This window comes from Papilio machaon, chromosome 28 (assembly GCF_912999745.1).
Source record: "Papilio machaon chromosome 28, ilPapMach1.1, whole genome shotgun sequence".
Lineage (NCBI taxonomy): Eukaryota > Metazoa > Arthropoda > Insecta > Lepidoptera > Papilionidae > Papilio > Papilio machaon.
In genome coordinates, this window is record NC_060013.1 from 654,309 (window position 1) to 670,411 (window position 16,103).

General features: G+C 33.6%; 5 protein-coding genes and 1 non-coding gene across 6 annotated transcripts; 1 reads left to right on the forward strand and 5 right to left on the reverse strand.

The window, feature by feature from the left end:
• Positions 1-1,242: 1,242 nt before the first annotated feature.
• LOC106710514 lies at positions 1,243-4,906 on the reverse strand. The gene is made up of 8 exons (XM_045685071.1): positions 4,816-4,906; positions 4,072-4,262; positions 3,589-3,728; positions 3,167-3,312; positions 2,873-2,991; positions 2,486-2,620; positions 1,711-1,875; positions 1,243-1,485 (listed from the first exon to the last, which is right to left on the reverse strand). Exons 1-8 carry the CDS (start codon positions 4,892-4,894, stop codon positions 1,243-1,245), a joined length of 1,218 nt encoding a protein of 405 aa, XP_045541027.1. The 5' UTR covers positions 4,895-4,906.
• Positions 4,907-6,398: 1,492 nt separating this feature from the next.
• Positions 6,399-6,560, reverse strand: LOC123722692. Its single transcript, XR_006756546.1, has one exon. It is a non-coding gene; the product is annotated as a U1 spliceosomal RNA (small nuclear RNA).
• A 736-nt stretch (positions 6,561-7,296) lies between these two features.
• LOC106710509 (methyltransferase-like protein 17, mitochondrial) lies at positions 7,297-8,688 on the reverse strand. The gene has a single exon (XM_014502582.2). It carries the CDS (start codon positions 8,637-8,639, stop codon positions 7,311-7,313), a length of 1,329 nt encoding a protein of 442 aa, XP_014358068.2. The 5' UTR covers positions 8,640-8,688; the 3' UTR covers positions 7,297-7,310.
• Positions 8,689-8,930: 242 nt separating this feature from the next.
• On the reverse strand, positions 8,931-13,040 carry LOC106710510 (cytochrome c oxidase assembly factor 4 homolog, mitochondrial). Its single transcript, XM_014502584.2, has 2 exons — positions 12,918-13,040; positions 8,931-9,081 (listed from the first exon to the last, which is right to left on the reverse strand). The coding sequence occupies exons 1-2, from the start codon at positions 13,017-13,019 to the stop codon at positions 8,974-8,976; spliced, it is 210 nt and encodes a 69-aa protein (XP_014358070.2). The 5' UTR covers positions 13,020-13,040; the 3' UTR covers positions 8,931-8,973.
• On the forward strand, positions 9,416-10,107 carry LOC123722638 (myb/SANT-like DNA-binding domain-containing protein 3). Its single transcript, XM_045685076.1, has 2 exons — positions 9,416-9,780; positions 9,850-10,107. The coding sequence occupies exons 1-2, from the start codon at positions 9,586-9,588 to the stop codon at positions 10,096-10,098; spliced, it is 444 nt and encodes a 147-aa protein (XP_045541032.1). The 5' UTR covers positions 9,416-9,585; the 3' UTR covers positions 10,099-10,107.
• Positions 13,041-13,900: 860 nt separating the features above from the next.
• Positions 13,901-15,534, reverse strand: LOC106710508 (THAP domain-containing protein 1). The gene is made up of 3 exons (XM_014502581.2): positions 15,388-15,534; positions 14,629-14,809; positions 13,901-14,441 (listed from the first exon to the last, which is right to left on the reverse strand). The coding sequence occupies exons 1-3, from the start codon at positions 15,465-15,467 to the stop codon at positions 13,953-13,955; spliced, it is 750 nt and encodes a 249-aa protein (XP_014358067.1). The 5' UTR covers positions 15,468-15,534; the 3' UTR covers positions 13,901-13,952.
• Positions 15,535-16,103: the final 569 nt, after the last annotated feature.

Below are 16,103 nucleotides of genomic sequence, written 5' to 3' on the forward strand. Positions count from 1 at the left end.
TCTTCTAATTTAGTAGCCGTCTGTTGCGCAGTGTGTGGTCTAGCGTTGTCGTGAAGCAGCAGTGGCGTGGAGCGATTCACCAGCCTAGGTTGTTTAGCCGCTAGCTTTTCCATCATGGTTTGCAATTGCTGACAATAGACATCAGCCGTAATAGTCTGGCCAGATTTGAGAAAACTGTAATGAACAATACCGGCACTAGTCCACCAAACGCTTACAAGTTACTTTTTTGGGGTTAATTTTCGCTTGGGGCAGGATTTGGCTGGCTGGCCAGGATCCAACCATTGCGCTGAGCGCTTCCGATTATCGTAAAGAACCCATTTTTCATCACAGGTAATGATTCGGTTTAAAATACCTTCATTATTGTGCTGGTTTAGTAATGTAACGCAACAGTCGACGCGCGTTTGCCGGTTTGCTTCAGTCAATTCGTGAGGTACCCACCTTTCAAGCTTTTTAATCTTCCCAATTTGCTTCAAGTGAATTAAAACAGTTTTATCACTAACATCGCAGCCTGCAGCTAACTCGGACGTGGTTTGCGATGGATCCGCTTCCACAATAGCCTTCAACTCTTCATTATCAACTTGAGTCTCAGGCCGTCCACGGGGCTTGTTCTGCAGATCGAAATTTCCAGAACGAAAACGTTGGAACCAAAAACGAACTGTGTTTTCTTTTGCAACACGACCGAAATACACATCATTCACCCTTCGAGTCGTTTCCGCAGCACTAGTGCCACGGCGGAACTCGTACTCGTAAATAATGCGATATTTTAAGTTTTCCATTTTGTAAAATGAGTGACGCAAACAGAAAAAAACAGAAGAAAAAAAACAAATGAATGACGGTCATCGAACCACAAATACATGAGTCTATAGCTGTACAAATTTGAATTTGGAATTCCTTACCAAAGAGGAGAAATTCGTGATTAAAGTGGCCAGTACGAAAAACGCCAATTTCATATGTAAGGACCTAATAATATTACTATGATAGCACCATATCTCTTTGTCGTTTATATACTCTACACTACACCTTGTTTCAGTTCAAAACATTAAATCATCAATAACTGAAAATTTCGCTTAAACATGTCAAATACAAAATTCTACTGGTTAATCATTTATACATACGCTTCCGTTAGTTTCTAAAATCAATTCATTTTATCTCACAATTTTTATATAACAAATTATAAAATAAATTTTTAAAAATATTTTCAGTTCAATAAATGATTTTTATTAATTTATTTATTTTATAGTTCTAATAAAATATACCTTTTACATTTAATCTTGGTAAATAATTAACATATTTAACGAAATCTTCGTATTCACAGCAGAAACTGTGTGTACCATCATTCGGACGCCATCTTAGCCAGGAATAGTTTCGGTTGTCATCGCAAATGTCATTGCAAAACGTCAACTTGTCAATCATAGTGATGTTATAGTACGACGAATTTATCGATATGAATGCGACAGCTGTTTCCTTTTTAGGATCGTAAATCAACTGTAAATAAAGTATTTAAAAAAAAATTATATTCGAAATGATAGTACAATAGTGTTATATTTGACCTCTATACCTTGGAAATCTAGTTTTTTTTTTTGTTTTTACTTTACAAACTTATAAAATTACATTCTTCCCCTTTATAATATTAATTGCAACTTTTTTTTTTTTTTATAGTAAACAATTGACTTGTGACGTCATCACCATGGATGGATAACAACAACTTACCTTATAGAAATACATCGGCACTGGTATAACTCTATTGTTATTACCATCAATATGTAGAAACAACTCTTGCAGGTGACCATCCTTGTCAGCTAATTTAGCAACACCGTAAGTCCCCGTGTACACTTTTACATCTGATCCATAAGACGAAATGCGTCGACGAAGTGCCTGGAAAGAAAGTACTTGTCAGTTTAAAAAAAATTAACCACATGACAAGAACAAACCGTCGAATAACAAGAAAATGATCAAAGTCGGTGTATATGAATAACAAACATAAAAAATAATTTCTTTCACACGGTCGTAACGCTTTTTCGTGACAAAAAAGCCTTCTTCCTCAACTCGTGCTATGAAGATGTTTCACTTCATAAACTAGTGTAAAATTTATGTCTGTCGGGATGACTGTAATGTGAATGTTTGTGCGCGCTAATCTTTATAACGGCTTAACCGATTTGGGTTCGGTGATATCTTTACATTGCTGAAAGTTTCTTGTATCATAAAGTGTTTGTTTCAACTGAATAGCTATTGATATGCCAAATGAAATAGACAGTTTCAATGATTTTAAATACCAATACAATTACCTAGGTTTTGTTTTAAAAACCCTATACAATGTCAGTATAACGTGACCACGCAGACTAAGATGCGGGAAACAACTGTTAATTAGCGAGCGCAAACAAATATTCTAACAATCGTTATTTTGAAATTGTCTAGTATAAACACCGATCAATTTAATTTGTCTACATTTTACTATGTATTTTGTATGATTACATTAGAACCTTACGTCTTCTAAAGCGGCCCAATCTCCAGCGTTCCCTCTCATCCACTGCGGCGCCGCGTTGATATAGTGAAACGAGGCTTTTTGTGTTGCGCGCATAACAAAGTCTGCTCTTGCTGCTAAGTGACCGCGGTTCAGGAACTAAAATAGTTTTGACAAGAGTACAGTCAAAATCGATGACTGTATTTTAATCGACTGGTACAGATCATTTGTAAAGGTGCGATTTCGATTGACGACAGCGATAACTTATATTAAGTAATGCTCTCTGCCATTGTAGCACTTGCCACGACCGCCTGCTGCCCGTTCGCCATCTTCTGTATCCCGCGCAATCGCATCTTAAGCATTAGGCTTTGAAAATTATATTTAAATTTTCAAATATCACATTTAACGTACCTGAGTCCTAGTAATGTACTGTTGATCCATATTATCTCCTAAAATTTGATTCAATCGATACTTCTGATTGTGCACCGCGTATATTTTTGACATTTGAACTTTGTCGAACACACCGCCCTCTGTAGCAACAATTTTAAATATATCGTCACTTGTTATCGAAAACATTTGACCCTGGGTTTCCTCGTTCAACACATACGTACCAAAAGATATTGCTATCTTAGTTTGTGTTAAAGAGAATGAAAGGGTTGGCAACATGTGTTTGTATGAGTGTTTCACCGTTGGATAAATACTTACCAATAAAGTTAGGTCTGCTAGAAGAGTTCTGTATAAAATTACTCCACGGCCTGATCTCATGGTGTACGTACAATGTCGAGAGGAGCTGACGGGAGAAACACGCTGTGTATAGAGTGTAGAAGACATCGCGGATGTTGTAACCTACCCTACAACAAATGATATATAATCGAACCTGTTTAATACAGAGTCCAAGGGATAGCGATATTTTTCTCGCTTGTGGAGGACCGAGACCGGGCAATCTCGCCTAAAGAGGTTCGACTGTATTAGGATTGATTGTACTATTAACGTTTTTTCTTATAACACATTTTTGACATTGCTAGAGTGGTGCTAATGAGCTGAATTTAGTTTGACTTATGCCCACCGATTCAGATATCCTTGTCGGATGTATCGTTCTTCCTCAAACAGCGCGAGGTGATAAATACCTATAAAGTTTATTTCGACTAGCGCAGCTTTCAGAAGTCTCCTCAGTTGAGAACCATGGCAGTGAGGTGCATTTTATATCTTTGAATTGTCCTATCCAACGTCCGGACCGGAACACATTGTCATGAAGACAATGCACCTCCTAAAACATATTCTACATTTAGGCTAATAAATAAAATCGCTTCTCATTTAGACTATTATATGGCAAAATGTCATCTATGAATTACCACTTTGGTGAAAATTGTGATTTAATAAAAATTAATGAAAATTTACGTTTTTCTTTTATCGACATTACTATCATAATACTAATAGGACTATGCACATCACTAGTTACATTTACGTAAAGACCCGGATTAAAGATGCTTTAGTAATGACGCATTACTTATCTTAATCACCAAACATTAGAAAAAGAGAACATAAACAACTTAGAATTTACAAGACACCATTTCGCTAACAAAAAAAAAAACAAATTAAAAAGCACATACTATAGCATTTAAATTAGTCGTTTGATTTCCCAAAACAACAAACTTCTTGTTGCCTGGACAACCAACAAGCAGTATATCCGAACGCGCCAACAAAATGGCGCCCGACGGTGTATTTGGAGCCAAATATGTTACATTTTTAATGTAAACAGGCGATGGTTCTCCAAAATCTGTATTCAGAATGAGCGTGCAATCTGAAAAATTGTAATATTTAATATCTTAGTTAAACCTACAAATATTATGTTTCAACTTGACAAAAAAAAATTGATGCAATTTAGCAGAGCCACCTACCGGTTTAAAAATAAATTAAAACCTCGATCAAACTCGAGAAATAAATACAAAGACAACATTATATAAATAATAAACTCAGTAAGCATTCCTGCCGAGTAACCTTTTTGTTACCAATAACTAAACCAAAGTAATCAATATTATAAATGTCTACTCTTAGATTTTAATATTGAAATATTTAATACAATAATCTTACTAATATTATAAATGCAAATGTTTAGATGGATGGATGTTTCTTTGAAGGTATCTCCAGAACGGTTACATGGATCTTGATGAAATTTGGCATAGATGTAGAACATAGTCTGGAAGAACACATAGTCTACTTATTAAGTTTTTCTTTAATTCCGCGCGAACGAAGTCGCGGGCGACAGCTAGTTAATTTTTAATACTGGTTAAAGTTCCTTAAAAATCCCCACGCTCTGAAAAAAAAAACAAACAAAAAAGACACAAGTATCTTACTCTTACTGCCACGACCACTGACTTTATTTATGTTTATTAAATAGATTAATAACAAGTAAAATGCACTGCACAACTTCATCCTTTATACCGTAATGTTGGTAAAAAAACGAATTAAAAATAATTACGTAATAACACTTGTTTACGAACACTATTGCTATATTTGTTTTTTTTTCAAAGAGAGCGACAGGGATGGCAATGAAGTAATACAGGTGTAACAACGGTGGAGATACAGCGTGAACTATTTCATTGTTTGAATATTCCCCTTGTTTGTCGTACAGTCTTGTAGATGAGTCATATGGAAATTTATATAATTTTATAAAAAAAACGTTGTTGCGAGAATGCATTTTCTTGATTATATCTTAATAGTAAGCTATGCTTTGATAAGTAAAATATATAAAAAAAATTTGGGTATTGTAGGTGCTGTGGATTTCTACTAATAAAAGACATAAAACACTTTTGTCGGTGAATATACATTCTAACTTGTCACATTATATCAATATGTAAACAAAAGTTTGAGCTAATTAGCGAGTGAAAAATGTAAACACTGGACTTTCCCTAACGTTATCTGTGGAAAAAAGAGAAATGACAATGTCTTGGTACAAGATTTTCTGTAGTGGAAATTAACAGTGAGGATAATATCTTCGAATCTAAAAATCAGTTGTATTAAGAATTTAAATATTATAATTAATCCGATTTTATAAATTTGATTTAAATTATTCGAAAGGGTACCTTACATTTACCTTATATTTAATCTAAAATAAACAATTTGCAAGATACTTTTAAAATCTTTTTCAACAACACTTGCAAATTGATTTATATAATAACATACAACATGATTTATAAACTGTTGAACAAAATACAATTTAAATTATTCAAACTTTCGTGAGACATTATCACTAACTTATATAGAAACGGCTAAAACACTCACGTCTATATATCCGGTGTCGTCACCGACTAGTTTCGAGCCCTTCGGGGGCTCTTCATCAGGGTGAGTGGGATTGGTATTATTTCGCGGCCGCGGCCCGTCGCACACTCCGTTTCTATTATATAAGTTAGTGATAATGTCTCACGTTCAGTTTCAATTCAATTCAAACGTTCAGTTTGAATAATTTAATAGCAAACCATTACGGCGAGGTTTGGAAAGCTAGAGTGAAAAAGTTCGCGGCTTTGAGTAAAATACAATTTATTTATTCACCATTCCTACTATAAGGACCTTCATATACAAGGCAACGCAAATTTTCAAAACTCGGCTATTTTTAAGCGACTTTCACCAGTTAGTTAGTAACCTGTCAAGATAGTTGTGAGAAGTCAGTTGACATGGAGTCGCTAAGCCTGTACTGACGAATAGACGACTAGAGTCGACGATCTAATGTTGAATGAATGTAGAACGCGTGCATCGCGATATGTGCAACGCAAGGATACGATATTAGTATCAACGATTTACGTTGCTTATGCACAAAGGGGCTTTAGTTTTACAGAATTATTGGTGACGATTTCTTTACAGGATCAAAGGATGTCCTGTAAGAAATCATCCTCACCCCTAGAAAACCCCATTTTACAATTAATTTTGTTTGTCAATATGGAGGGGACGGCGCGTACGCAGTCCCCACTACCAAAAATTACGCGTCCGAGTTATCCGCATTAGGGATAATCGCAGGGGTCAACCCAACCGCAGTGCAATGGAGGGGCCTCGCCCTGGGGGAACCGCCTTCGTGATCACGGTAGCCCCTACGCCAGGTAAGTATGATTTTCAAACCGCGTCCCGCAAGGGTGATTCCCACAGAATGATTCTCTATATCACGTTTTGAATTTTAATTAAAATAAACAGCGACATCTAGCGATGAAATTAATTCTAAAGAGTTGAAATGTGCGTCTTTGGACTTTAAAATTATCAAATAGTAATAATAGATGGCACTGTAATTCATAATTTTATATTCCTGGTTATTTTTTTATTATCCTAACATTCTTTTGATAGCAAGTTTTTTTCAAATTTCTTCGTATTTCGATAATCATCGATTTCCAGTAATAGCTAATAACAGGGTGCTATAAAAGGGTTGATATATGTTTAAGGGAAAATATAATTGAAACACTGTCAAGTTTTATGGCAAGGCCAAAAATGTTTAACCATTGGTTTCCGAGACAAAAAATTTCGTTTAAAACATATTATTATAAGACGATAAATATACGCCGGTTTAAGTCTCGGAAACCAACGGTAAGGGAAAATATTTTCGAATAGCTATTGTAGTTTTTTTATTATATTGAAAAAGCTAGCACTTGACCACGATTCCACCCGATGAAGTGATGGTGTGGTCTAAAGATGGTACGCGCTAACTTTGTAGATGCCTATTCACTCTACTCTTGAAGGCCTATACGTCGTACTTGGACGGAAAAACTGACGCCGGCAACTTATTCCAATCTTTAGCAGTATGCACAAGGGACAATGATTCAAACCTTTTCGTAGAAAGTAGAATAAAAGACAAATTAAGAAGATAACTTTATTTAACTGGTAATAAATCTCCCCAATTACTGGATCTAGCACATCTGTAAGTTGTAGAATCATATTTGCCTTTGGAAAAGATAATTTCCTTCAATTCCCCTTGTGCGGTACATAACCTACAAACAGTGTGTCTTGAACGGACTATCGGAGCTCGTACAATCCTAGGCCATTGTGGATCATCAGTTGGTCGTTCACCTTTCCTTAATATTACATATGTGTACAAATCTGCTTGAATTTCAACTTTGGAAGGGAATTTTAACGTTTCATATTTCATTAAAAAGTTGCACGGTGTTTGATGTTCTAAGTATCTCGGACATACACTGTCATTCGGGCAAGGTGCAAATGCGTAACCTTTTTGTTCAACGTTTTTACCATTCAAAACAAACTCTCTTGCTTCGTTGACAATTTTAAAACCAGCGTTAGTCCCCTGTTCAACGATAATTAGAAAGTCTTCAGTTTTATTCCATAATTTCTGTATCGTTTCTAACCTTGTCTTCATATTTGGCATTTCAAATAGTGAAAATGCAGATAATACTATATTATACTTTAAATCTGTAGATGCAGGTAGAAATTGTCTTTGAAAATATGCTTTAAATGGTAAAGGTACATTATCTTTACCCTCACATAGTATTAAACGGGATAAATCATTCATATGTACAGATGTATCAACACAAAAGTATTCGAAAATGTGTTCCTTCCAATATGTGTTTACCGCCCAAGTGCCAGTGCCTACACCGGAACCAAAGTCAAAGAAACTTCGTGGCTTGTAATCAGGTAGTTTTCTATGTATTTCATCAAATATACGTACTAGGATAGCATATTCCGGAGCAGCTCTGGCTATTAAATATTGTAAACAGGTAGGTTTATCATAGGAAATATTAGCCCAACTGTACACGTTTTTCTTTAAAACATTAAATACTGAAGTTTGAATTTTCTTTTCGCACGTATCTATCTCTTCTTGGGATAATTCAGATCTATCTTTAGCCAATTGCGAGTAAAATTTATGCGACACTGTCTTATAAATATTTGCTGCTTTTTCATTGATTTCTCCCTCTTCAGGAGGTAATTTCCGTGAGCGAAGGTAGTTATAAAGGTCCTCGCTTTCTTGTATAAGAGATTTAGCACCCGTATCTTCCAATATCACTTTAATACCCCTTTGAATGTCGGGTGGTATTGTGGCGATTTTAACTTTAGTTCGCCCAGGATGATCGCGTGGTTTATATTCTTTTGCTTCAAATCTGTCTCGTAGTCTAGCATCGATCTCGACTTTTGTAGAAAAGTTAGCGTATACAGAATAATAATATGATAATTTAATTTTTCTTAACATTGTTTTGTTTATTATAATTATAACCTAAGAAAACCTCTTTGTTTTGACACTGACGTTTACGATTTAAATTAAAAGGGTTGCCATTTACCCAACTTCAATAAAGTTAAATATGGTAATAAAATGGCGTCAGTTTTATAAAATAAACTCAAATATCTATTGTTAAATAGATTGAGTGTAGGGTATTTTTTTTTATTTTTTGTAGTTTGTAACACAAAACTAATAAAAAATCATATTTTATTAGACTAAAGCACGAAATAAAACAACATTTATTAAATAAATTGTCTATTAAATCTAAATTTTCATGAATTAAATAATTTTATTTTGACTAAAAACTTCAACTTTTATTTCTTGTGTTTACATTCTTGTGTTTTTCAATACAGCTTCTGAAATCACTCACTTCTGTCTGACATTTCCTCCAGTCTTTTGTAGTGGCGATACATTCCTGCACAATTTAAAAAAAAATAAACCAACTATATTCAATGTGACCAATCTGGATTAACACCCTTAATATAAAATAAATATTACTACAACTATGTTAACCTTGTACTGTATGTTATTTAAATTTAGGCTAAAATTTATAGCCTGTACTTAGACTTATCTTACGAGTTTGAAATTTATAGTCATATGCTAAGGTTAGGCTAAGCATTTGCTAAGTCACCAAAAACATTGACTTACCGAAAACTTACATGTTTATCGACTACTACGAGATATTTATAATATGTTAAATTAATTATATGAATTTTTTAATGATTTCGAAGGAGTTTACTAATATTTGTCTATGAAAATGAATGTGTCATTGTTGATGTAGTTAATTTGGACTTGGGTTATTTGTCTTTTCTACTATATTTTGGATCCAACTGACGATCACGTCATTACCAAGGATTTTATACCTAACTCTTACAAATACATCTTTTGCGGATCAACGGACTCCGATTTTACCTAGGACATGGATTTCGGCGATAAAAGGAAAAAACAAAAACCATATTCCGAATACGAACGGCAGACGCTCATGCAGTTGGTGCAACAGAAAATTGATATTGTAGAAAACCGTAGAACAGATGTCATAACTCAGAAAAAGAAAAACGACGCGTGGGAGGACATCAGAAATAAATTTAACAATTCTGATAATGTGTCTCATAAAGTAAGGTAACACGTATTTCATAAAATTCTTCCATAATTAATTGATAACAGTAGTTTATCATATTTTTAGGCGAGTGTTGCACAACTAAAAAAAATGTGGCAAAATTTAAAAAGCCGGGCGAGGGAGGCAAAGGCTGCACTCGCGCAAAAAAAATTGACTGACTGTGGGCCTGCACATCCTGATATAGAGGTGGAAGAGACCCAAGTCCTTTCTATTATACCCACAGTGATACCATCGATCAATGTCAAGATAGACAGTGATATCAGTCAACCAAGAACTTTTAAATCATGCAAGTATTTAGGTCCTACATTTATTTGACAGAGCGTCGTTGGCTCAGGGGTTAAGCACTTGACTTGAAATCTGCTGGTCCTGGGTTCGAATCCCGCCATGTACCAATGTGTTTTTCGATTTACATATGTACATTTATCCGACGTTCTTACGGTGAAGGAAAACATCGTGATGCAACCTGCACATATCTAAGAAATTCAATGATGTGTGAAGTCAACCAACCCGCACTGGGCCAGCGTGGTTGACTATGGCCTAGTCACCCCTAACTTGGGGTAGGCTCTGAGCCCCTCGGTGGGGATGTATAGTGAGCTGATGATGATGATTTATTTGACTTGAATAACTACTTATAAATTAAACTGTTCAGACAGTCGGTGAATATCCTATATTTGTATTTTGAGATGAGGCCATCATTTAATGAAGCCTATACCCTTATATATATAAAAGAATACAAAGGCAGGACAGAAACATTGAAACCTCTCAAATGAGATAGCAAAGTATGAAAAAAGTGCACACTATTTTTAATAATTATCTGTCAAATTAGAAACTTCTGTTGTGATTACTGCTTTCTTTATCTCTTAACTCTATCCGCACGGAATTAAAGAAAAAACTTAAAAAGTCTATGTGTTCTTCCAGATTATGTTTCACATCTGTGCCAAATTTCATCAATATACATTGAGCCGTTCCAAAAATACCTTCTAACAAACATTCACATTTATATTATTATTAAGAAGTTACTAGTAAATGTATATTTGTGTTTAGTGCATGTTAACTAAACAAAGAGGTAGCTTTTAATATAAAAAAAGTAAAAATCATCAATTTGTTACTTAGACCCTTTTACATAGGAGACATCAATATAGTACTTAGTTTAAACAAAACATTTATTTAGTATAAACTAGCTCTTACCCGCGACTCCGTCCGCGCGGAATAAAAAATAGAAAACGTTTCCTGGTTCTAAGCTACCTGCCCACCAATTTTCAGTCAAATCGATTCAGCCGTTCTTGAGTTATAAATAGTGTAACTAACACGACTTTCTTTTATATATATATAGAAGATTATTTATGTTGTTACTAATTTAATCTTAATTGGTTTAAGGTCCAGATGATGATAGTCCACACGGGCAGCAAAAGAGCAGTGGAATTATAGATTTTGAAGTTCATATGGTCGGAGAAGATGGAGATAAGCCGGAGTCTATTCAGGGAACTTCAAACCAACCCCAAGTCATTCAACAAACGAATAGCCCAAATCAAAATACAACATCCTCGGTAAACAGGAGAAGAAAATTTTTAAAAGCTTCGAGAGAATGTTTAGAGAATTTAAAAATAAAATTGGTGAGAACAGAAATATCTAAAATTCAACAACAAATGAAACGGGATGAAGAAAGACATCAAATAGAGATGGAAATTTTAATTATTAAGAGGGAATTACTTAAAAAAGAATTAAATAAAAGTAATCTTTATTAATTCACTGGCTTGCTTTCATTTTATCATTTTATAAAAAACTAGCTTTTTCCCGCGACTCCGTCCGCGCGGAATAAAAAAAAAAGAAAAGAAAACGGGGTAAAAATTATCCTATGTCCTATTCCTGGTTCTAAGCTACCTGCCCACCAATTTTCAGTCAAATCGATTCAGCCGTTCTTGAGTTATAAATGGTGTAACTAACACAACTTTCTTTTATATATATATAGGTAGATTTATCAATATCCAGCATCCTCTCTTTGGTGTTGCTCCCTCAGAAGTATATAAAAACAGGAAAGGGTACTTTTCTCTGAAAACTCAGGGTCCTGATTTTGAAATTTATGACCTTGACCATGGCCTGGAAGTTGACATGACAATCGGATCTTCAGAAATAGTCAGGTTTATGCATGCCTGAGTAGCAGACAATTGCGAAGCTGGTTAGTAACAGTGGGTATCCATCAATGCCCTTTTTGTTGACACCATTGTTTCAACCGATCACTCATCCAGAAAATAATTATGATTGTTCAAATACGAATGAGAAATATATTGGAAAGAGTTTGTAATTTGGAAAAAGAGGTTCCCTTGCTTACAATTAAGCCTGAGTAATAAATGTGAGCAACGTAATTGTCTCCTGTGCTGTGTTTCACAATATTGGAATATAAAAGTTCTTCGGGAAGTGTTCAACATCTGATAAAGAACACATTCATTTGAATTAGGATTTAAATTATATGGTAAAAATAAATTAATATTAAAACAAAGTAAAAGCTTACTGTTAATTCATCTATTAAATGTTTCTATGATTGATTGGCAGAATGCTCAACCTACAACTTACAATGTTCTAGAATTTTGTAGAGGGACTTCAACACTACTGGGTGTCTTCATCAGTGAAATTATTGTCTCTATTTCTTATTAGTATAATAAAAATACAACTATTCAATTAATAAGATTAATGATATAGGGATTATGTATTTTTAATATAATTTAGGTTAATACCAAGGAGATATTGCGTGCGTATAAATTCGATCCTGAGATAAACCTAAGCAAATACTTAGATAAATGGTGTACGATAAGCCTAAGCAAAGTCTAAGTATGGACTATAAATTTCAGCTTTATTTAGTAAGTAAATTTTTTGAGTTTGCGAATGAAACAAAAGAAAGAGTGTTCAGAAAAGGGACATATCCCTTTTATATTCACACCCCTTCCCACCAATACCTACACCTCACGTTCATCATTCTCTTATTAGAAAAGGTAAAATATGTATTGCGATCTTATTTATATTTCAACAAAGTTCTATTTGCTTTTGCAATATAGATGGGTTCAAAAAATGTTATGGTTTTCATAAAACTATTTAAAATATTAGTCATGATACAAGAAACAGAATGTAAACAAAGTTACCTGCACTTTATAATGCAACTCTAAGCAGCCACTTTTTTTAAGCATAGCCTCCACGGGATCATCATCTCCTTCCGATAGTTTTTCTCGAGGTCTTACGGTCATGATATATTTAGTTTACTTAAAACATTACATATTTCAATTTATTTCAACTTCGATTAATTTACAATTGTCAATTTTCTTATGTCAATTGATGTATACAGAGTAAAAACGACAGATACAAAAAATGGTAACTATCGTTTTTCCGAAAAATTTATTTCAAAAAAGTGTTTTTGTAAAATAATAAAATCATTCAACAGCAACATAGCGAACATTTTATATTTTTAGCGTATAGCTCGGCATAGCTTAGTAATCATAAACGACTTGATTTTATGTCACCATTTACTGGAAAGTGGAAATAAGTAAAAATTTCAATGACATGCGTGCAAAACAGTTTTTTGCACTCAGTTTTTACTAAGAATTCTTAATTAAAACCGTACAAAAAAAGTTTTGAAACAAGTTTCGCAAAGCGTTCTGTGACCAAATATATTTTTGTGTCATATTCATGAAAAAAGTATAAATACATTTCGTAAACTAAGGCAACATGTTAAAAATACAATTAACATCCATAAAACCTGCAAGGATTTACGAAAAGCATTTTAAAACAATGATGTTATATTTACAATACAGTTCTTTTAAAATTCACCATGGAATCTGATACATTTTTTACAACTATCGTATAGGTTTCTTCCTCTGGTTTTGCGAATGTCTAAGGGAGTAAGATTATTTAATGTTAGGAAATCCGCTGCTCGTTTGTCCCTTTATCATATAAACCAGGGATCCCCAAATTATTTTGGACAAGTGACCTCTTTTTCCAAAATGAACTGTTACCTCAGACTATGGCCAAATTACCTACTTTTAAGATCAATTATTATTATTTTTCATTCTGATTTAGGTCAATAGAAGACAGAGTAAGACTTAGCAATGCTTCAAGTTCAATATCGACCACTTTGGGAATCCCTGCTTTAAACAAAGCCTCCATTGTTATACTTTTTCTTTTTACTTAACTACATCTTTTTTTGGTTTCACTTTACGATTTCTTTTCTTCGTCTTTTTTGTATCTTGTGTTATATCATACTTATATAATACATCTCCGTTCTCAGGATTTGTTATTTTAACTATAAAATTCTCATTCTCTTCGTTAATATTGCATTTTTCGTCTAAATCTTTAATCGTTTTTTCCATGATTGCTATTTGTCTTTTAAAATAACGTACTTGTTCTCTCAAACGTCGTACATTCAAATCTTTTCGGTCGACACTTTCTTTTAATTCAATGATACGATCACATAGCCTATTAACGTTGTACGAAGTTATCTCTTTGTATAATTCTTCGTAATCTATTTGTGCTTCTGTTACCGGTTCGGGAGAATCTCTTTCTTGTAATGGCAACATTATAGAAATCGGTTCTTGCGCTGACGCACGGCGCGCGTGTGACGAGGCTTTTAAATGTTGATCGGATTCAAGTTCATTTATCAATGAATCGAATGTCTGGAAAAATAATTAACTATTATTATTATTTGAGAAGAAAAAAATCTCCGGATTTTAGTCTGTACTAAATTTTTTAGGATTTATGTTTGCTCACTTTCATCTCCTCTGCAATCTTTGTTTACGATGGTCACTTAACAAAAGTAAACTTCATATTTTTTTTTATGAATTTGTTAAAACATTATCTTACAATAACTGGCAAATTTAGAGTGGGTATCGCATTATCTAGCAATCGTCGTCGAGGTTTCTTCGCATGATAGCAATCTTCAGTGAAATGACGGGAACAGATAACGCTAAAGTTTGAAGGATACCAGTTATCCCGTTTTGTGGCTTCAATCCATTTCTTTTTTATTGTTGAGTCTTTTGGGAATCTACAAAAAACAGTATGATTTAAAAAAAAATAAGAACACAAAGACTATAACGTCTACTGGAGTAAGTCGTTGACAAAGGGCTAGTTACTTCTATCATTGGGTAAACTAGAACCGCTCTTTGAAGACGAAAAATATTAAGTTGGCTAAAAATAACGTTAATTCAAGTGAATTTTATTGCTTTAAATATTAAAAAGCCATGAATAGATAATGAATAACAATGTTAAAAACACCATTATAGATGTGATTTTTGTTGTGAGGAGCGAAAACGCTTATAAAACTAACATACGCCGATAAGCAGGATCCTTAGTTATGAATAATGGATAATTTATGAATTATAATATAAGAAATAAATTGCCTGGTTTCTTATTTATTTTGGCCTCTATTCAGCGATGTTTTTAAAATGTCTATGGTTAGACGAAGGAAAGAAAAAGATAGATGCAAAAAGACTTTGCACGTGTGTAAGCGAAATGGATAGATAACAAAAAACATATGTTATAGTCTATGAACATCATAAAAACCAGCATAAATTGAGCCAAGATGATACTGTGTTAAATTAATTTATCTTGAAAACAACTTACCGATGGAAAGTGACTTCGTCGGTTTTTGTGCAGGAAAATCTGCTGTTTTTTCCGCACCATAATATAGCACAAGACGACATTGTTAAATAATAAAAACGTCAATATTTAGAGCATATTTTCGTCGCAAACACGTACGAACGGATCAATTTTCTGGCTACTACTGTTTTGTTTTGCCGCCCTTCGGATCAATACCAATCAGTGTATACAAACTAAATAATTTTCTGAATATGTTTAACCGCTAGTATTCATATCTCATTTAAATTTTACGTCAAATATGTTACATATCGTGTATTAAGCATAACTACATACTTTAATTTATCATAAATTCAAATGAGAATCTATTGTATTTAAAAAAATACCTTTAACTATTTGAATATAAGTTTTTACTCGAAGGATTTGTATAGGATAATGTTCAGATAATTGATTTATGTTTAGTAATTATGTATTTAAGAATACATGTTTGTTTGTAATAGCTTTGTATATAATAATAAATAAAAAATTACCGCAGTTAGTTTCAAAAACTTGAGAGTAATTAAATATTAACAGATTTTTGTTAATTCACTAATATTTGTTGTAACTATTTCAACTAAGATCTTTACTTAAAAATAATCGAGTGTCGGGATTAAAACCCTTCGAGCTTTTGTGATCGAAAATACTTATCCGTATATTACTATACCCATTAGGGCATTGGCTTCCATTTTGGCCAATAAAATAGT